Below are 22,275 nucleotides of genomic sequence, written 5' to 3' on the forward strand. Positions count from 1 at the left end.
TTTATTAAATGTAGAACTAAGCACTAACTAGAACCAAAGTGCTCATGTGTACTGATGGTGAATATGGCCTTTTTTGGTGGGGATTAGATCTTACCCAATTTTTTTTTATTTCTTCATACAGTTATGGTACCAAAATCTAGTTATGTGAAGATACAGAGAATATCCCTTGTGACTGCAAATAGTCAAATATACTGCTTATACCTGATATTTATGGTATGCATCAAGTATTGCACCATCCCTAGTTTTTTATAGACAGTAAAACAGGGATGTTAAGATTTCATTATTACACAAGCACTAGTAATCAGTAGTGTAATACTGCAAGAAATGTATTTTTTATTAACGAATGATTATTGAAATACTGCTGTTAAAATGAAGTAACTTGGACTAGTGTAATTTTTGGTATCAATGTTTACCGTATTTCTACTTTATTCACTCCTTTGGTTATATTGGAAGCCAAAGAACAATAGTGCAGTAAGGATAAAAGTAAGAATTCTAGTTTGAATAAAATTGCCTCACTTGCTGTTCCAGTTTATTTCAGGCTTGTTAGTGTATTGCTTTTACAGAGTATGTTGCAGTCTCTAAATTTCATTAAGTTGTTGCATTGTTTTCCTAATTGATGAGAGAGAATTTGGGTCTCTATTCCTGTGTAAATTTTTAATAATATTAAAAAATAATAATTGTACCCTAGTGAAAATATTTTGATTTTTTTTGTGGTATTTACCTTCTCATTTTAGCTGAAGCATATTCTGTGCACAGTATGTCCTACAGCCATAAAAATGGTTGCTCCACTAACTATGGTATTCATGGACCCTTGAAGAGGGGGAAGCAGGTGGTCACAATGTCCTCATATGAGTGAAAAGGTTTGCTGTGTAACTGACTTTTTAATGTGGATATACCTTTTAAAGTATCCATAGTAACTGCTGGATTTTCACTAAAAAGCATAATTATGCAATTTATGTATGGTTAATTGTGTATTATTTATCATGGTGACAAACAAGTGTCCACAGCTCTTTGTGGAGGAAAAGCCTTCTTGGTGCCATGTTTTGTTTTGCTCTTTTACACTATTTTTTAAAATGCTGGGTATTAATATAATTACATGGATTGCATCACAGCATATGTATCAATATAAAATTCAGCTATAAACACAGAACATGTTGAATAAAAAATAAAAAGCAGATGCAGCTGTTACTTATGCTTATTTGAACTTCTTCCGTTTTATGTCCATTTGCATGCAGTTCCCTTGTGCATTGTGTACACTTATTTCTGAGTAAAAATTCTTCTGCAACCGTCATTTGAACAGTTGTGTATTCCTAGTGACTTAATTCAGAGCTAGGAGAGAAGTTTCAAACACTGTATTATCCTAGGATAGAAAGTAGCATAACTTGTGGGACAGGATGTGGCTGGGTGTGCACGCATCCAATTGAACACAAGTACTTGCTTGCTTCAGAATTCTGTTGATCAAGGTGCTTGAATAGTAGCATAAGAAAGCTGTTCATTTCCCTGCCAAAAATCTTAAGGATTTGGGGGAAATTTGGTTTGTATAATGTGATGGGGTGCTACAAGGCATCATAGAGATATTTTCCTTTCTAGTTTCTTACACTCTGGTCTCCAGGTCTGACATGTAGGGATAAACATACCAGTACATCTGTTTCTACCAGATGACAGATTCATATCGTGATGTTCATCTAGTTTAGGCACACACTTCAGCCACTTCCTCATTAAAGCTGTCTTGCATTCATTTGAATGTGTAAATTAACTGTTCTATGATGCCAGAAATGTCCTATCTCTGGTATTCAGGTTTTCAGCAAAAATTGCATTCTGTTCTCTGACAGTGGCTTAATTTTAATTTTTCTTTGCAAATTCATGTGTCACGATCTGCATTGTGGTGTTTAAAAAAATAAAAGCATACATTTCTTTTTTCCTTCACAACTTCCTCCATCCTCCATAACAGAAATCTGTTCAGTGTAAATTTTTTAGTGCTGTTGGATTAGCCCTTTGTGAAATCTTTGCACTATGTTTCTGTTTGAAGTGAAGTCTGTTTCATATTTTAATTATGACCACTCCTGTGATATCTCAACTTTTGTTCTTCTTATTCGTACTCTTAACACTTCTTGACGTTCTGAAATCCAGTCACCTTTAATGAAGAGACAGAAGAAGAGTGATGTGTAGATTTCATGAGAACAACATGGCCATTCCTTTGTGATGTAAAGTCGCAGTTCTTTTCAGTCTGGAGGGGAAACTTCCATGGCCTGTTTTCTTGAAGGGTCTCAGGATTCAGAGATCTCTCTTATTACTTTCTAGATTTCTTCCCGATTTCTTAAAATCTTAGCAGATACTTGCAGGTTTTTAACATGTGTGGTTTTCTTCCCTAGCTAACATAATTACCAAACCCTTAATTATTGATCTGCTGTCCATTTCTGATGTTTGCATACTTGGGAAGTGCTATTAGTATGTCATCCTTTTTTTTTAGAAGCTGTACTGTTGCTACATTGATAAGAGTGTAGAAAAACCAACACTGTACTTTCTTAGGGTGAATAACCTCCTCTTGAGACTAATACTTCAGGTTCTTACTCGTCATTTGTCTAGGAATAGGATTTAGGTCCTTTTTCAACAGTTTTTTTAATCTGTTAATTAGTATTTTAATATTGATAATAATATGGTACTTTTCAAACTGACCATTTCATGCATGATTCTTTCTGCAAACCTGATTGCTTCTTCTCCAGATAGCAGTTAAACTGCTGGATTAATTACTGTTGTTGCATTATTAAACAGTGCAGTATAGTTGAGGGAAAATGTCGCTGTTCTTGTTTAATTGTACATAACAATCATTTTAATGGCTCTCACTGTAGTATTCTTGTAGTGACAGTTCTGCAGTATGGAGGCTATACGTATTGGAATTCATTCTTCCTTTCCTGCCTTACATAAACTCTTCTGGAAAGGCATAGTCAAAGTGGTTTGTACATTTCTGGGGTGAAACTCTTTATTCTTCTGCAAAATAATTACAAGTAAAGCTTGCTAATTTCTTCCCTGTTTGGTTTCACACTTGATTGTCTTCACTGTAGAAGAATTTAAAGTGATTTGTAGGAGGTTGTGATTGTGAAGTAACGGAGTAATTTGGGTTTAGTCTCAAAGAAAGATTTGAAAATACTGAACTAGAACATAGATGCATGGGTATCTGATAAGTAAAAAAAGTGGGAAAGGCTCAGTCTTACAGTTGACCTGGATGGAAATGGGTAGTTTTCGCAGTTACAGCTGTTCTGAATAATTGGCAGGAAGCTAAGGCAAACTCCTACCGCTGAGTTCCTGTCGGTTTGAGAGTCAATTATTCTTAGTGGGAGTGGAGTAATAACAGTAGTTACTGACATCAGTTCAGAAATAGAGGAACATGAGAGGTTGTAATTTTTATGAATAAAGTTAAATCATTAAAGCGATGATATTTTATGACCTTTCTGGAACATAAAGGAAGTTCACAGGATATGGGTCAGCTTGACGGGGGAGCTTATTCATTAGTGCCAAGCCTTTGTGATTTTTAGCACTGGTTTCTCAGCTTTTCTTCAGTCCAGAAGAGCTGGATAAAGAACATTGAAGTGTTACCAAGACTTTTATGTGAGGATAGCTCAGCTTTCTGACAGGAATGTTTGGATTTTTTTATTGGGAGTGATCTGCCTTCACATATGATACTGTGCTCGTGTTCACGCTGCAGCTTCCCTTCAGATACGTTATTTTTTTCTGCAAGATAAGCTATTACTGGCATCAGAAACCTGGGTGCGGTTAAGTTAGGTGGAGAAACCAAAGTGTTACAAAGTGGAACTTGGCCAGAGCACAAGTTAGATACAGTGGAAGAAACAAGGGTGCAGTATATTCCCAAATAAAATGGTCTGATTAGTTCTGCTCATTACTCCAGTCGTCTGTGGTGGTGATCTGCACTCGGGTTCTGTGCTTGATTTGCTGGTACTTTTTGACTGGATATGTGATGGGAGAATTGTTAATTGCAACACATAAGTGCTAACTTCTGCTGTATTGATTTGGATTTTGTTTGCTGTTCTAGTTTGTATCTTTTGAGTAGAGTTGATCATAGTTCAACCAATACTTTTGAACCTGGACAAAGAACAGTACGTAGTTGTGGCATGGCCCAGAACATGTTCAGGTTAGTCAGAAAAATATTCTAATGTGTCACGTGCTTCAGGTTACAAGATGCATCTCATTGCATGGAGGCTTAGCAAACCCTGGAAGAGCTTTGGCAGCTATAAATTAGAGGAAATCTTACTCTTCTGTTTCAGCTTCTGTTTCCTTCTTTCTGTTTTGCTTGTTGCTTAAACACGGTAGATAAATTTTCTTTCAAATGAAGGAAAAATCTAAGTTGAAAAAACTCTTGCAAAGTTAAAGTGGTTTTAGGCATTTCAGTAGTTTCTTAATCCAAAAGATCATCTGTCTTCTTGAATAAGAACATCAAGTTAGTTTTGTCACAAAACTAAATTTTTTTACAGTTTGACCATCTGCCTCTCCACACCTATTACAGGAAAATAATGAATCCATCTAATACGTTTGGTACTTTAATTCTTGATTTTTTTCCCCCCTTTTGACACAAAAATACTTTAAAATTCATTTCATTCTTAAGCTCTTACTGTCCATGCTCTTTCTTCCATGTTTGGCACATTTGAGAGAAGATTGCTTTCTTTTTCTAATTCTAGGCTATCGTTTTTCAGTTGGTATGCTGAAGAGATACAACGTGATTTTATTTGCTACTAGAAGCATCTTAGCAGAATCTGAATTGCAAGGTTGTTTATCTTTTCAAGTCAGAGTTTGCACTGAACCTTTCCTTAATAATATTCCATAATGCTTTCCTCATTGTAAGCAACTTCATCTGCAATTCCTGGTCTGTTTCTAGAAACGTGATAGCAGCAGCAATGATAGTTCTCATTTTCATAAGATTGGCTAGCTAAGTAACTCTTACATTCTCTTTGGATTTAAAGTGGCTGCAGTACTAAAATGCTGCTTACTTGGAATTCGTTTTTGCTAGCGGTCTAGGAAATATGTATTTTCATTTTAATAGGGAAGGTCTTTTCTGTTATGCTGTATTGCAATCACACTGTTGTTTTAAGAGTTACCATAATCTTTGATACCTTTCTTTTGTGAGTTGTGTTTAGGAATCGCTTGTTACGTAATTGGATACAAATTTAAAAATGCTGTTGATTGTTGATGCCAGGCAAAGTCAGATGGGCCTATATTGTTCAGGCAAAAGTTTATTTGAAACTATGAATCAATTTTACAAGAGATACTTCAAAGTGAAGTACGCTGTTTGAAGTCTTTCTTAAAGCATATAAATCGATGCAGATACAGCAGTAAATCACCACCTGATGGTGATGCTTGTAGTAATTCCAATGTTGCCTACCATGGTTAATGAATTCTTTCTTCTGCCTGCATTTGCTCAGTCCTGAGTTGAAGTATCTGGGAGCTAATTAGAGCTGCATAATTTGTAGTGTACCTGTTTTTTCATATGAAAAAAAGTGGCTTCACAAAGGAGAGCTTCCTACTTCCCAGTATAGTCACCTTCTTAAGATTTTGGAAGATGTTTGTAGTAACTCTGCTATTGTCCTTAAAAGTCTAAAATAATTTCAGCTGCCACATGTTTGGTTGTGAAATAAAAACTTGGCACCAACTTGTGCTTTTTTAGATGCCCAGTATGTAATCCTAGCATGAATTTTTATAGCTGTCCCAGCAGTGACACACATCTGTTTAGTTGAGTATTTTTCTCTTGGTATCTGAAAAAAAAAAAAGTTTGAAACTATCTTACAACTATTGTATTTGGACACCAAAGGGTTAAAACACTTAAAGTTTAGTATTTTAAAATCATTTTGCTTTTAGAAATTCTAGACTAGTATACTGATGTTTATGTAGGAAACGTTTTTTTCTCACTGTGGGCGTTTTAGTGTTCTGATCTTTTTTTCTCTTTCTTCTTTTGTTTTGTTTTAATCCTTGTATTTGCTAATTTTTTGTATAGGAATAGTTACTAATTCTTTTGAGAAACAGCCTACTAAATTTAAAGTAATTGAAGCCATGAGTTGACCGGTAATTTTAATCCATTCTATATAAATTTCAGTGAAGAACTGACAAATTGGTTTCAGGATGAAAGTAATAATGCTTTAAAGCCATAAAAGGCTTAGTATCTTGTTGTTAAGGTGGTCACATGATAATGGCTTACATATTGAATAATGTGCTACAGCACTTTATGTATGTTAATGTAACTTTTAGTCTTAATGTTGCCTGCAAATATGTGATCCCTTATGATATAAGTTTCCTGTTTATGCACCATTGCCCGTTTAAATCAAACAGAAGATTCTGAAACTGTAAAAACTACACATGTCAATGTTTTACAGCTACGTAATTCGAATTGACTTGATTTTTTCAAGTAATCCTAGAAAGGGGGAGCATTCCATATAGAAACTGCTGAAACTGCCACAGGTGCTTCTCCGAAAACCTTACAGTTGTGGCATTGAATGTTCAGTATCGCTTCCTTTCTGCACACAAGGCATACTGTTGAGGTATTTGTTGCGGTGATTGGTTTTAATGCTAATCTAGGAATTCAGATATAGAATCTATAGATTTGCATGCTTTGCTTACCCTAATTTACAATTATCTACATTTTTATTTGTTAACTAACAATAGATAAGTTGAGATCAGTATTTTTTAACAGATATGACATTGATATACGAAAACTGTGGTTTATTTTCTTAGATTGTCGCATGGCATTAACAAAAACACAGTAAGCTGTAGGCAATGTAATCACTATTTAAAATTAAACATTTAGGGGATTTTTTTTTTACATATATGAATGTTTTGGGGTTTTGGTTTTTGTTTTGGTTTTTGTTTTTTTCCAAAAAGATTTACTGTTGACATTTTGTAGCAAACATTTGTTTTGTTTTTCAAGGTATGTGACATTATAAGTGGAAGATAGTGTATTTCATATGTATTTCGATGTTAGATGCATGATTTTTTCCTCCAATAAATATGAAAAATACAAACAATTGAAACAACTTAGAATCAAGTTTTTTCTAAGTAAATTCAATCTAATTTATAATTCAATGCAAGAAGCACAAGTCTTTTTCTTTCTGCAGATCTTTCTGAGAGTAAATTTTGTAACTTATTTTGAAATAAATCTTTCCTACATAAAGGTAGTTATATTTAAACAATTCTAAGTTTTGTATTGGTTTGTTGGGGTTTTTTTTCTTTCTGTAACTTTATCATAGTGGAAGTGTCTTGCATATTTTTCAAGAGCTTGTTTCAGATATTTTTTCCTTCCTTTAGTGAACGTCCCAAAACAACAAATTGTGGTTAGATTGAAATAACAAAAACATCCTGCTAAACTGAAAGTTAATGTCATGTTTCTGTACACCAATCCTATTTGGTCAGATAACATACCTCTTTTGGTTCTGAAAAACAATTCAATTACACCGACAGCCATCATCTTAAAGAGCATTTCAGAAGAAGAAAGTATCTAAACATATGCTTCGTCAGTGTCCTCCTTAGAGCTGCCTTAATGTGATACCAGGACTCTTTAGATGAACTGGGCCTTCAAAATGGGAGTTACGATGATGTCAACCAGAGGGAGAAAAACAGATTTCAGAAAAAAAAAAAGTCATCTTCATGCCAAGTTTAGTCAATTTTGAAGACTGCCTGTGGACATCACTTGACAGAAGAACGAAAATGTGTTTTAGGAGTGGTGTTTTAAGCACTGTAGGTGTGTGAATAAATGTACATACAAAAGTCAGAGCTTTAAACCTTAATATAACAGTGCATGTTTTGAGTTTATTTATAAAATACCTGTCACTACAGAACAATGGAAGTGTTAAATGTCATCTGTCAAGGAACTTCAAGATCACCTACTTACACTCATCCATATTCAGACTTCCCTCAACTTTCCTCATGGATTTTTTTTCTATTTAGCATAACTTTATAGTAAGAAAATGTGTCTTTCCAATTACGTTTGTCTGTCTTTTGCTTTGGAGTTAGCATCTTATACTTCTGTACTCTGAAGAAAACAGCATGTCTATGATTCTCAGCTCCTGGATTTTAGCCTGCACCAAGGCTGAGGGTAAATGATACCATGCTTCATGATTCTTTGTCTTACATGAAAATAGTGAATAAACTACAAAGCAAGAAAATGCTACCAAGTAAAAGAATCTTAACAGGACTCATTCGTTTTTCAAATTCTTGAATTCCTTTGGGAATGATGCAAGGTATGTGTTTTCGAAGCATAGAGCGAATTGACTTTCTGACCACTTTCCAAAACTGCATTTTAGTCCTCGGCAAGGTTAAGTAAGGAATTTTTCTCCTGTTTGTCAGTTCAATTTTCATGTATGTTCCTGTCCAGAGTAGGCACTAAAAAGGGAATGGCATTTTCAGAGCTTAAGTTTCCAGTGTCCTTTCTTCAGTTTTTACACCCATTCGTGTAGCTGGACTGACATTCAGAGATGTCTTCAGGTCTTGAGTTCATTTTTTTTTTACTGGAGAGAGAGGGAATTAAGTTTTTGGAACACAGCTGTCTGTTTTCACAGTAACTAGGACAACCTTTAGAAAATACTGCACCAAGTCAATGAATACTATTCAATAAAAGACTGACTAATCATAAAATTCATGGAACTTTTCAAGGCTTAGTCTAATTTTCTTTAGTATGACTTTTGCACCCTTCCACACCTTTCTCACTGGTAGCTTCTTCCTTCATAAGGTCATCTTTGAAAAATACAGTCTATGTAGCTTTCTGTTTGCCTAGTCTTGAGTCAGCTACGTAGCCTTGCATAGAGAAAAACCCTGAAAAGAAACAAGCTTGTCCTCAAGTTTGGCATCTTTGTTGGGGGAAAAAACCCCACCCTACCTCAAAAAAAAAAAACCCAACCCCAAAAGAGCAGGAAATTGCCTTACTCATTCTAAAATTCTGAGTAATGCAGTTGCAGAAATAGAACTGTCATATTTGCTGTGTGATGAGCAGTAACAAAAGGACAGGTTGCCTGAAGATTTAAATCAAACAATGTGTTCTGAGCTTCTTTGGAGCTTCCACTACTTCAAGGTGTTTAGGATAAAAGATCAAAGCTAGTACTGAAGGGATTTTTAACTTATCCAAAAAACGAAGGATGGGTGGAAAAGAAATTTTTTTTTTTCCCAAGAGAGATTAAATTTTGAGGTATTTATGTCCATGTTGTCCAATGATTTACTTCCCCCCCCCCCCCCCCCCCCCCCCCGGTTACCTTTCACAGTCCAGGTCTTGAAGTTACTTTCAGTTATAACATCCTTTACCTAGTCAAATCCTTTTTATTTGTGTAGGCAGCTATGAGAAGTGAAGTATCTTTCAAGGGATATCTCTAATAATTGAAGCAGTTGAAAATTTACTTAAATATAGTGATTACCTCTTTGAGTTTTGTCGTTGTTAATTTCATTTATGTATTGTTTTTTAATAATGCAGTCTGTGTCAGGTATAGTTTACTTAATAGCCAAATGAATCTTCAGTTACTCTTTCCTCCTTTTCACTTGACAGTTTACATTTAATTGCAGTTCATAACCAAGGGCTGGCACAGGAATTACACCTAAGAGAGTGAACTCCTTTTAGTTTTATGTGTAGCTGGGGCAATGAACCATTTCTATTTTCGTTCCTATAATGGAGTGTGTTTACAGTAATGGCTTTTATGTTCTTAATGCATGGAGTAAGCTGAGGTAACTGCTTCATTATCAGGCATTGACAGCATATGAGGTAGACGATATACTGCAGATTTAGTAATAGATGTTCCCAGCTCCTTGTAACTACTGCTTATATATAACAGGATAGTTCCACTCAAGTCCAGATTAGCACTTTTAAAGAATTGACTAGTAGATGTCTTATGTTCATTCAAGTACTCCAGGGTTTACTATAAGGACTTTTCTGTTGTGCACTCAGGATCCTCACAGCGATGGCAGTATTTCTACATATTTTGGAAATACATAGAATTATTCCGGTCTGGTAAAACTCTGTGATATCCTTTAAAAGCATTTTCTTTCCTACTTTGTGATGTGACTAATTGATTTAGCCTTTTTTTCTTGGATTACTTTCATTTTATTATGTTGAGCTAGTATAGCATGGTTAGCTCTTGTTGCCTCTTGTGTTCCCACTGACAGATTTTTCCTCCTAGAGAAGGCTAGACAAATCAGCTAAAGTAGATCTTTCTAGCCTGTTTTTGGGAAAGTCAGAACTTAAAGAGGTTCTACCATTTTGTCACCTCCTCCTTTTCTTTAATATTGGAATGCAAACCAGTTTAACTTAGTCGTGTTCTCTTTCATAGCAGTCTGCCAACCAGTTCCTCATCATCTAGGTCCTGTAATCTCCTTACATTTGACTGGACTTTTTTTTTTTTCCTCTTTTGTTTTCATTACTAACTTCTGAACACAGGAAATTCTGTTGATATTGACAGGCTAAATTGAGATTCAGATTTTTAAGAGAGACATTTCTAAACTCTCAGAAGCAAGAATGTTATATCCAATGTGCATGAGTCCCTTGAAAACCTATGCAGTGCTTCCAGAATAATCCTGTAGAACAAGTATGTCTTTGTCTACCCGTTAAGAGTAAGCTGTTCAGGAAGAAGTGGGGACAGATCTAAAAATATCAAGCATCTAAAGATATCAAGGGTCATTACATTTTAAAATCTGGCAAACACTAACTTCAAGTTCATTTATCTTGTTTCTGGGAAACCTTTCTTTCCCAGAGTTCGGTCATGTAGCCTTACACACTTGCATCTTAGTTTGTACATCTCCAAATGCCTCCGGCAACTTACATTGACGTTCCTTTGGGAAATGGTGACCTAACTGTTGTCTGTCTTGCAGTCCATTTTTCAAAGCAGAATTATTGTCCAATAACGTTTGTTAAGTAATAGAATTGCTTACTCCTTGAAGTTTTATTAAATTAGATGGTCGATCAACACCATCTTGTTTTGGCCATTTTTATCTTCGTGTAACTTTAATTTGCTCCTGTTTAGATTTCTTTTACTGTCCTTTTGAGGCTCTGAACTTAAATTTCCAAGAACTGAGCTATTCTGTTTGACCAAAACAGCTATATTGACATTTCTGTTTCTTAAGTTGTAGTTGCATTGTGTTGTGCCTGTCTGCTACACAAGTAAATTAGAACTACTGAAAAAGCATTGAATGTTGTTAGCAGGGACCTTAGCAGGCCATGTAGTTCAAGTGTGGGAAAGGATTAGCTGTATTTTGCAGAATTTCTGAAATGATAATCTGCTCTTAAAACGAGGAGGGAGAAGAGAACCCTCTGGAGATTCAGCAACCTTTATACTCTGAAACTTTCTCCTAATGCCTAAACTCAAATATCCTTTGTTAGTGTTAATCCCATTCATGGACTGCCTGCACTAGATGCACGGAACAAATTATTCTTCTTTGCACATATCTTTTAGGTATGTAGAACAAATACCTCTACCTTGAGATTTCATGTCTAACTGTTTTTTTTCAGTCTTCTAATGTCTTACTTTCTAGACCTCTCTTGGCCGCTGTTCTCTGGATTTTCACTAGCGGTCCAAGTAAGTGATGACTTAAAATATGAAATTAACCCTGATCTAGCCTAATGTTTTTTCTGATTCTGTAGTATTTTGACTTAATCTTCCAAATCTTGTGTGATCTGGCAGTATCCATTTATGGAAATGGTCTTACTGTAACAGTCAGTTTCTAAAGATTTTTTTAGTCTCATTTTTATAGCAAATAAGTTGCAGTGATCTAGGAAGCAAATTTGGGCTTTGTTCTTTGTTTTCTTTGTGTGAGCTGGAGTGAATTTTCTACTTCATACGAGTTTCAACAGAATTAGGTCTGTTAATCTTCTGAATTCTTATACTGCTGGCTGGTCTGTTTCTGGATATTTAAGTAATAGACTTCTGTAAACTACTGAAGCCAAGAAACAAAAATTCAATTTTCCGACTAGTTAGATCTGTCTGGAAAGGTGGAAAAAAACTTCGGAAATGTTCATTGAGATCTTTCACTTAACAATCTAGTTTTGTCACTTCTGGCCCTCTTGTCTCCGTTTTTATGCATGTCCTCATGAAGTTAGCCTGTATTTCTAAGCACAGACATACTGTATGTTTGTGTAAATGCATATGACACTGCATTTACACTTTCTCAAATTAAACCTCTGCATCCCTATGTGTCCTACCTGGTTTCATTTATAATCTCCTTGATGCATTAGGATAATCCGGTGCCGTTCTCTTGTGCATGCAAAAGTCTTGGTTCAAATAACAAAGCAAGTCCCAGCACTTATGATGTCACACACTTTGAAATGAGAAACAAACCAGAAAAAAAAAAAAATAAGCAAAGCATAACTAAGTATAGCATCTTTATCTCTCTATCTTTTCCTATATATGTATATATTTTATTGTTAGGAAGAATAGTGATGATGTTGTTACCTTAGAAACCAGAATGCCATGGACAATTGCCAAGTCATGTTAAGTTTGTTTTGAGTTTTTGATCTTTTGCTGAAGTTAAAGCAATAGATTGCAGAAGATGATAAAATCCAAGGCTTAAAGTAGTCTGAAGTTTGCGTAAAGACCAGATACTTCAGACTATTTTAGAATAAAGCATTTTGAGAAGTTTAAATAGGAAGATGGTTTTTTTAAGGCACATAGTATATTGATTTTATTTAAAAGTGCATTGTCTCCCAAATTTGCTTAGAAGCCAGATATATGTGGGAAAAGTTAAGTTAGTTATAAAACTAAGATTGTTAACTAATTTCTTAATGGAAATTTGCTAAGTATATGTTTTCTCTCACCAACAGATAGATAGTCAGTAAGGGCAGCAGCAGCATCATGCTAGCTTGATGAATGAGTGTAATTCAGTTCCTTTGTATTGTACAGCTTGAGAAATGCCAGTGGCCTGACAGCAGCAGACCTTGCACATACCCAGGGCTTCCAAGAATGTGCCCAGTTTCTCTTGAACCTCCAGAATTGTCACCTGAATCGTTTCTATAGCAGTGGCACCTTAAATGGGGTTCATCAGAATGCAGGTCCCAATCCATTCAGTGGTGGGACAAGTCGAAAGAGATCCTTTGAAGATACAGAGTCTGCTGGAGTAAAGAAGGCTAGAACTGAAGGTGAGACCCTGGAGGTAAAAGGGATGGGGGTGAGACTGTTGCTGAGAAAGGAAAATAAACATTTTTAAAGCCTTTCAGAATGGATGTTGACTATTATTGACAAATTCATGTACATGCCTAATTACATGTTGATACAAGAAGCAGATGAATACAATTTTTACGTGCCACAAGATCCCAGTTCTCCCCGTCATCGTCTTGGTCTGTTCAGGAATTTCTATTTACAGAGAGTGCTAAAGTTACATGATGCCAAGAATAATATGTGGAGGAGTAGAAGCTGAAATTAGCTTCTACTCAATTTTCCCTTTGGGATTAATTCACAATTCAAAAACTGGTTGCTAGATAAGATGGATGAAAGAAATTTAATGCACAAAGGTTTCTCAAATAGAGAGGGATTGTATCTGTGGCATTAATGTACCTGAAGTTTCCAGGATCATGTTCCACGGGGAACTGATACCTTACAGGAGGATGTAAGACTAGAATGAACCTTAAGGATTCCTATTCAGCCTTGTGCATTGAGGATTGTGCTGCTTCCTCTGCCAGCAGCGATGTGATAATACAGCCTCAAAGATATGGGTACATATTACTCCTGGGGAGATTCTGGTTGGACACAAGAGGAAAGTTTTTCACAGTTGGAACAATCTGCCATTGGAATAATCTCCCCATGGAAGTGGTGGATTCCCCAACATTGGGCACTTAAGACCCAGTTGGATGGGTCTTATCTACTGCTTTTGACAAGAAAGGTTGGACCAGATGATCCTTGAGGTGCCTTCCAGCTTGATACTCCTGTGATTCTAGTCTTTTTTCTGGTGGCTATATGAAGAAATCTTGTTTTACATTTTATTAACACCTTGAGTAATAGAAACTCTGCTTCCTTTCTGTTGGTCATATCATCAAATTATTAAAAAGAATGCACCATTCTGCATGCAAACCTCGTTTCTTTTTCTATGTCTAGCATTGGAGACACTTCCTTCAGCTAAAGTTTATATTGTTTTAACAGATGTGACTTTCAGTGAGCCAAATAAAATGGGCTCAAACAGTGCTTAATTCCAGATAACAAGAGGGGAATTGAGACTAAAACAATGCTTCTAAATATGACATGAACAACACAAATTACATCAATATTGACACTCTAGTAATTGCTTTAGTCCACGCTATCCAGCCACCATTTCAGCTATACCAGGAAATATATATATACTTAGTGGGGTACTCCATTGCCAGTCATAAAAGGGATGTGTTACTTTTCATTTGGGAAATATGGGATGTAATTGGTCTAAACTGTGAGTAATTTCATGATAGAGAAGAGTGCCTGTGCAATTAAATGCAGGACTGCTTTTCAGGAATAACCTCCTTAGGTAGCTACATAAAATGAGAAAACATACACAGTATGCAGATGCCTGTAACAGCTACTGAAAGATGTCATCGATGCATTCATGTTCTGTTCCTGGGAGGTGCTGCTTGCAGTCAAAGATACGTACCTTTTGTTTTGAAGAGCTATTCCTTATGAATGTTCATAACCAGCAGTCTTGTAGTTTTAGAAAAGTGCTCCAATCTAGTCAGTTGGAAACATTTCCCCACAATCTGTGAGAGTGACACTGGGCTAGCTATTTTTCTTCTCTGTGTTGTCATTAAATAGCAGTATCTGTATTACCTTTCAGCATAAACAGTGGGTAAGTTACATTGAGCAAACAAATAGACAACATGTTTAAGTTAACAAGATCTCCTAAGCAGTTGCAGAGATGTTAGAGAAGCAGAGTAGGTAACTTGAAATTTTTAGTGGTATGACTTTTTGAAGACCTTTGCAAACAAAGCCAAAAGCTTTGCTGTGTTGCTTGAAGGTTTTTTAGAGCAATTAAGAGATGCATCCCAGCTGCGGAAGCTGAAGTTTCTAATCTGACGTGTCTGCCCTCAAAAAACATCAGCATTAGTAATACCTGTCAAATCAGTGTAAAAAGTCTATTGGAGTGAGAATGAATCACTGTTCTTGAGGCACACTGTAAACAACAAGGCTGAGTAATGAGAGGCCATCAGTACATCTTTGTGCTTAGCTAGCCTTTTTACAAAACAAGCCCAATTTTGTGGTAATTTTGCCTTTAGCATAATCACATTAGTCTGTTGCTCTTTAAAGGCTATTTGCACGGGAGATTCCTGGTGTTCAGAGAGAATGCAGGCAACCTCTGTTTGCAGGAAAGGGTCAGATTTTGATGGCCATACCGCAAACTGGAGCAATCACTGCTTTGGAAAACCTGCTTTTTGTGACCAGGCACAGTATGTGCCCCTTACATGAACCTGTAAAGCAGTAGAGTTGGAAGAAGAGAAATCCTTAAGCTGTGCTTCGCCCTTTGTTTTGGAATAGCTGAACTAGACGGTGCATGGGTGTTACTTACGTGTAATTTTGTTTATATTCTTTCATATGTATCTCCTATTGGGTGCATAGTATCCTTCAGCCTCAAAATTAAGCAACATTGATACATGGTACGCTGTGATAGAAACTAATTACTTTCAATTGTAATGCAAAAATTACTTCCAAAGGCTGAAGCTGAACTGTAGTAATTGGTGGCCACTTTCAGGATATACACAAATAGTTTTTAATTTTGGCTTAGAAATGTGCTGGATTTTATATCCATGTTTCTGAAACCAATTCCAGAAGTTTCACCCTGCTCCCCAGGCTGGTTGGTAGACAGTGGCACACAGGGTAAAAGATGATGATGATGATGTGCACCAGGCCTGCTGGTCCCATGGCTGTGTTTGCAGCAGTCCTAATGCCATCCCCTCTGGCTCATGGCCCTTGGCAGGCTGGCTTTTGCGCTGTGCTGTACGTGCTACACGCAGTGCTAACCTGCTGTACACAACCAGTGACTGTATCAGTATCACAAGTCCCAGCATGGCTGCTTTTAAGCATTCTTTGTGAGGTAGGGATGGAGGGTATTGCCAGGTGTACCCCTTGAATTGGCCAGCATTAAACTGCACTTCAATATTCCTCTAGGTAACCAGAAAAAATGGTTTTTTCTCCTGGCTCAGGGTAAGCTGAAGCTCACTGATCCAAGGGCCTGTGTTTCCTTTAAGCCCTGTGTAATCTCTCTGGCACAGAAACACTTCAGCTATTGCTTAAGGTTCTTTAAAAACAAGTAGTTTATGAAAATGTCTGTTGTGCCCAAGGTAGTGAGAGCTGACTTGCACTCTACTAAAGTAGCCGTTTATCACATAACATTAAGAGTGTGTGCAGTGTGTATAGAAAGGTGTGTTAATGTCAGTGTGAGAGCAGTATAGGGTCTGATGGGGTAGTACTGGAGCAAGGCCTTGGGTGGTAGGTATATGAGGTAGTGAGACAAGCGCATCTTCCTTATTAAAGCATTTCTCATGGCAATCTAACCACTTGCCAGCTTTTCTTGGAAAACAGATCAGTTTGTTCAGCTCCTGAAGGGATACCTGGAGCAGTCAGGTATGACCAGAGGGTGTATTACTGGGAACTGGCCCTTGGCATTGAAAGAGGGGTATGACCAGAGGGTGGATTACTGGGAACTGGCCCTTGGCATTGAAAGAGGGCAGAGGGCAGACTGACAGGACACAAATGTGAGGTTGAGGCTGTGTGACTGTCAGGCACAGTAGCTGTAAAGCCTAAGTATGAGTAACTTACTCTTTATTCAATCTATTAGTACATTAGACTAATAATTGTTTGATATGTAAGTGCAAAATCTGATAGATACACTGGTAATTCTCCATTTTGAGGAATTAAAGTGAGTGTGCAAGTACTTAGCATTTACTTACTCTGTATTGTAATTTCAAACATGTCAGAAGCTTTCAGATGTGAACAGTTCACATTTGTAAAAAGTTTTTGCTTTAATAATTGGAGTACTTGTTGGCTGAGCTTTCAAGTTGCACCAGTGACTAAATGTGACTTTCTTTTATCAGCTTACAGCTTTGATGGCTTAATACCAATGATGAATGGAGGAGTTGAGGACGATGCTGACAATATGCACGTTGATAGAGAGTTTGCTGTTGTATCAGGTGGGAGTGGACAGTTACCTGTTAACTACAACAACATTCAAATGGTTGAAGACACCAAACAACAGGAGAGTACTTCTGTTGGACCAAAAGAAATTGAAATATACACTGTTTCTGCAATGCAAACTCCTTGTCGTTGCAAGAATCAATATGCGTTTTATTTTTAATTTAAGTATAAAACTTAGTGCTTTATTTTTGCACATTGTTGTGTAGAGTCTTGAAAACTATTGTATTGCTGTAACACCCATTATCCTGGGGGTTTAGTAGGTATCGGTTCACACAATACGTTGTAATGATTACAGAGAAGGTTTATTAGTAGCTCCTTATTATTTCAGATAAACAGAAATCCACAGTGGCTGTTTCACTTTTAACCTGAGGCTTGTATTACATTGTGCCTTGCTTTTAGTTGCTAGAATTTTAGGTAAGAATCAAAAATAATGTAAATTATTCTTTTAATTTCCGTTAAATAGGTTTAATTGCCAAGAAGGCTTCATAAGGAAATATATCCTAGTGCGTATATAGCTTTGAAAAATAACATATGTTACCACAAAACTATATTCAAAATATTCAACAAATACTATAAAGAATAGTTGAGACATATACCATGTTTTCAGAATTTGTTCAGACACAATAACCTAAGTGCGGGATTCTGCTATGGGTTTTTTTTATGTAAATACAAGACTGGACACAAATACTGTAACTAGTATTTGGAACTAACGTACCTTGGAAAACAGTTCCTGTGTTTCGTACTGATTGTCATGAAACAGTCCAAGTGTTACTAGTATTAGTGAATATTAATGCTCTAATTTTTTTTAAGGGCTGTTTAATCAAGATGTTTTTGGTAACCCCAGGATGTGTATAAGTTCAGTGATGTCTTGGGTCAGCTTTTTCCATGCACTTTGTAGTTGAAGGCATGGAGTTACTATGATAGTGCATTATTACATTCAGAAATTAATTTCTTTAAATTGTTCTGCGATAAACATGTTTATGCTTTGTACCATAGATCAGATTCACCAAAGGGAATGATAATAGATATTTTAATATATTAGGAATAAATATATACATATATATAATCAATACTTAAGAAGTAGACTATGATATTTTCCAGTGATAATTACTAAGTGTTCTTATTTATGGAAAAATGATTGTCTTTCATAAATATACTCTTATTACTATAGGTGCTAATTTTTAACATATAATAACAGTCTATAATTATCACTAGACTATTCATTACCTACTTTTGCATATTAACTAACAGTAGTGCCATTTTTATTGAATTTGATTTGGCAAAGCCAGCCTATGAGAATTTATTTTTAAACAGTTAAAATTTTGCACTTTTCAGTTAATAAACACTATATGAAATTTCCTCCTGCGCATTTTCATCACTGAAATACTAGCTTTGATGCCTTGATGGGTTTGGGGCTTTTCTTTTTTTAATTTCCACTTCCAATAAGAACTTACGGTTACTGAGTTCAGCTGATGTGGTTAACTCCTCTAGGGACTAAACAGGAAACTGCAGTGAATACATTCAGTGAGTTACAAATTGAACACATTTCTTGGCATTATGTATTGCTGTATGTGAAGTATCAGTATCCTAATCCATATTTCATAGGATATCCTTGCAAAAGAATAATAGAGAACCAAAACTTTCTATTCCTTCTTGTCAAACAGTGGTACTCACTATAAACAGGAACCCAATGTTCTACAAATGTGAGAAGTTACCAACAGACTTAACTGGCTTGAACTGGAAATACGCAGTAAATGCAATCCGATTTTGCACATAGGTTTATGCATTCATGTGTACGTAAACATATGTGCCTGTATCCAAGAATAATAGCAGAAAGTAAAATCTTAAAATGTCACCATATAGATCTGTAGTTTCCACATTTGCCTTGCTCATCTTTACCAATATAGATGTACATTTTAGATGTCTTTTCCTGGTAGGCATTCTTAAGGCAGAATATATCACCCTTTTTTTTGTGCTAGTACTTTGAGTACCACTGCAAAACCATATATTTCAGACAAACTGATGAAAACTCTTTATGGAAATAGACCATTGTACTAACTACTAAATTCAAAGGAGAAGTTGCTTTAAAACAGTTGTCAGTGGGGTTTGCATGCACATTTTTAGGATTTTGTTCCCTACTCTAATCTTTTTCAGTCTTCTGTGCGCTCTGCTGTTGCTGTTGTATGGCATTTTGCATGTGGATTGTACAGATTTTAGCTAGATAAATGAAAGAACTTTCTGAATAAAGGAACTTCGAAACGTTTTATATAGCACCCCAACGTAACATTTCTTTATTTGACCTATTTCAGCATCTGTTGTACTGTGAGTTACCACTAAAAGAGCCGCAGATAAATTACAGCTGAAAAATAGTAAAAGAAAACCTTCACCCTCTCACAGATACTCAGTTCTTGTGTGTACATAATTCTTTCCTCCCAAGAGTGCATTAGAGTAAAGGTGGAAAGATGCCTTTTATTGTACCTTTCAAAACACTGCCCAGAATGTTGTCTGCTACTTATTTTATACAGTTAAATGAAAAAGATTCTGGGAAGTTCATGTTGTCTTTTGCCAAGATTAATATAGGCATATTTTCACATTGAATGTAGATAGATAGTTGCATTTACAACATAAGAATCCATGCTACAAGCTTACTGGTCAACTCTCCTTACTTTGAACTACCTATACTGTTATAAATAAAGAACGGGTAGATTATTTTCAAAGCTGTGTATGGAAACATTTTTTTAATCAATGGAGTATAGTGGAGACATTTGGATGTATTTCGATTTATTCTTAATTGTTGGTGACAGGTGTATTTCTTAATGCAGATATGAATAGCAGTAGCTCCATATTGAATGCACTGACAAATGGATGTGCCATCAATGGACATTTGGATTTCACCACCGCACAACAGCTCAGTGGGATGGATGCCAGGCGTGAGGAGTGTTTAACACCTAACGGAATAATTCCTGGAATAACTTCTCCCAGTAGGCATCGAATTCATACCAGTAACGGCACCGAGGAACCAGAAAAAGCCATGAATAATTCCACTGAAATGTGTGGATCGCTGCATCTGAACGGAAGCCCGAGTAGCTGTGTTTCTAACCGGCCCTCATGGGTGGAAGACCCTGGAGATACTTTGCACTATGGACACTATCATGGGTTTGGGGATACTGCTGAAAGCATCCCAGAGCTCAGTAGTGTTGTTGAGCATTCCAATTCTGTCAAGGTTGAACAGAGATACGACAATACTGTCCTAGGCACAATGTATTTGTATCACGGTTCGTAGGTGATGACCTTTGTATCGAATGCATATTGAAATTGCTACCAAATGAAACGGGGGACAGAATCCTCACCTAGCATTAAATTTGAAGATCGCAGTTTATTGCTATTTTTACACTTTGTTTATATGAAAAGTAAACTTTTAATTTGACAGCCTTATACAATAGTTGTAGTTTGTTGCATGTATGGGGCTTACTTAGTGATAAAATAGGTGCTGTTATGATGGAATGTTTATTATTTTTATTATTACGGAATGTTCTGGTTTTGTATTTTTTTATTTCTAAGCTTGTGAACACTATCTTTCCCTTTTTAGAGCTGTTTTATTAAAACAATGTTTAACGGAATTTTGTGAAGAAAATGTTACGTATGTGCATCACTTAGAAGCGAAGATCTTACTTTTCCATATCTTCTGCTGAAGCTATGGTAGCAATATCAATGCCAGCTATCACTATGCAAGGTTGAAAGTGGCAATCTTCTGGAGCTTCTCTGACTTTATAGTTTGTACATTTGTTTGGTATAATTAGATGTTCACCTTTTCTGGACGAGTTGTTGAAAAACGCAGAGACAAACTTGGACGAAGTTAACCGTTTCACTTCCTGTGTAGTGTAGGAGTGCTTTTCGTTGTTGTTGGGCTCTTTGCATTATAGAGTGGGAAAGTGGGCTGCCTTTGTTCGGTCACAGTTGGGTGTGCTCAGGTTAGCTCTGAATTTGTGGCGGTTTCCTTTGGCTTCTCTCCTTTATACGTACGCTTGATATTTTACCATTAGCTCACAGACCGGAGGCATGTTGGCACTGTTCTGCTTTGTACGCAGTTTAAAATTGCTGTTACTTGTTATAGAATTTGCCAAGTCAAAAATATTTGAGTTTGACTGTCTTGGATATACATTTCTTGTCCTTTCTTTTAACATATGCTTCGGAAATGTAATGTTGTGTACTCTTTGGGCAATGCTCACGGAAAATACATTGTATTTAAAGCTTAATACACAAATCAAAATTCATATAAGTGCACTATATGAGCACTAATAAGTTGCTGCTTTGTGTTATGATAAGTGAAGAGTGGGGAAGAATATGGTAAATGAGACAAGCCCTCTGAATTGTGTTGATTTTTTTGTTCTTGTTTTGTTTAAAAAGGGACCTTTACGAATTGGATTTAAAAAAAATAAACCTATCACATTGTATCTGAATATTCTGTTTAGACATTATTATTTTGTTGGCAATTTGAGCAAGTTTTTAAGTCACATTTCTCCGTAATCTTTCTCAGTGCAACTGTGGAATTTCTTGCTTTTGTCAGTATATGGAAGCAAATGGGAACAGCCCAGTAAGTTGTCTTTGAATTACGGAAACACTTGCTGGATATTCTGTGTGTGATGGTTGTATCAGCCTTGAACTCCAAAAATAAGTTAAAATACTGGCTGTCTGGCTTTCATGAAAATTATGGTCTCCTTTCAGCATTTTTAGGCAGAATGCTATGGACTACAGAGAGGTCAGTGTTTTAAATAGACTTTATGTGGTTCACTGTCTACATACAAGATACAGTGTATTCAAATTGAGACCAACACTGACAGGAAAATTGGCTGGTCCTTTTGCAAATAGCTTGCCAGGCCAGCAGAATTCCTCAGTGCCTTCCAGAGACCAAGACGACCATTAAAGAAAGCTGAATCTCACCTGAGACAAGCTGTTTCTGGCGTGCATGTAACCCACTTGCTTGTTCTCAAACAACGGCATCCAGGCCCTCTTCTCAGGTGATTTAATTTGCTGATGTAGTGCCCAGAGGCACATGTGCTGTTGCCATCGTACTAATGTGAGAGATTAACTTAAATTTCTTGTAGCTTTTGGTTTGGGGATCTTTTTAGCATTTGCTGAGCTTGCTGCATATGCTTTCTTG

The 22,275-nt window shown here is 36.3% G+C and overlaps 1 protein-coding gene across 2 annotated transcripts in view; it reads left to right on the forward strand.

The window, feature by feature from the left end:
- ANKRD10 (ankyrin repeat domain 10) overlaps nt 1-21,574 on the forward strand; it is a 37,908-nt gene extending 16,334 nt beyond the window's left edge. The window contains exons 5-9 of one of the 2 annotated variants that reach the window (XR_003990294.2): nt 735-860; nt 6,378-6,542; nt 12,870-13,105; nt 17,015-17,110; nt 19,937-21,574. Coding sequence is in view for 1 of the 2 variants with exons in the window: in XM_030477695.2 (XP_030333555.1) it covers nt 12,870-13,105; nt 17,015-17,110; nt 19,937-20,397 (793 nt within the window). In the remaining variant the exon portion in view is untranslated. The remainder of the gene's footprint in view (nt 1-734; nt 861-6,377; nt 6,543-12,869; nt 13,106-17,014; nt 17,111-19,936) is intronic. The other variant, XM_030477695.2, reaches the window with a different exon arrangement.
- Nucleotides 21,575-22,275: the final 701 nt, after the last annotated feature.

The sequence above is a fragment of the Strigops habroptila genome, chromosome 2 (assembly GCF_004027225.2).
Source record: "Strigops habroptila isolate Jane chromosome 2, bStrHab1.2.pri, whole genome shotgun sequence".
Classification (NCBI taxonomy): domain Eukaryota; kingdom Metazoa; phylum Chordata; class Aves; order Psittaciformes; family Psittacidae; genus Strigops; species Strigops habroptila.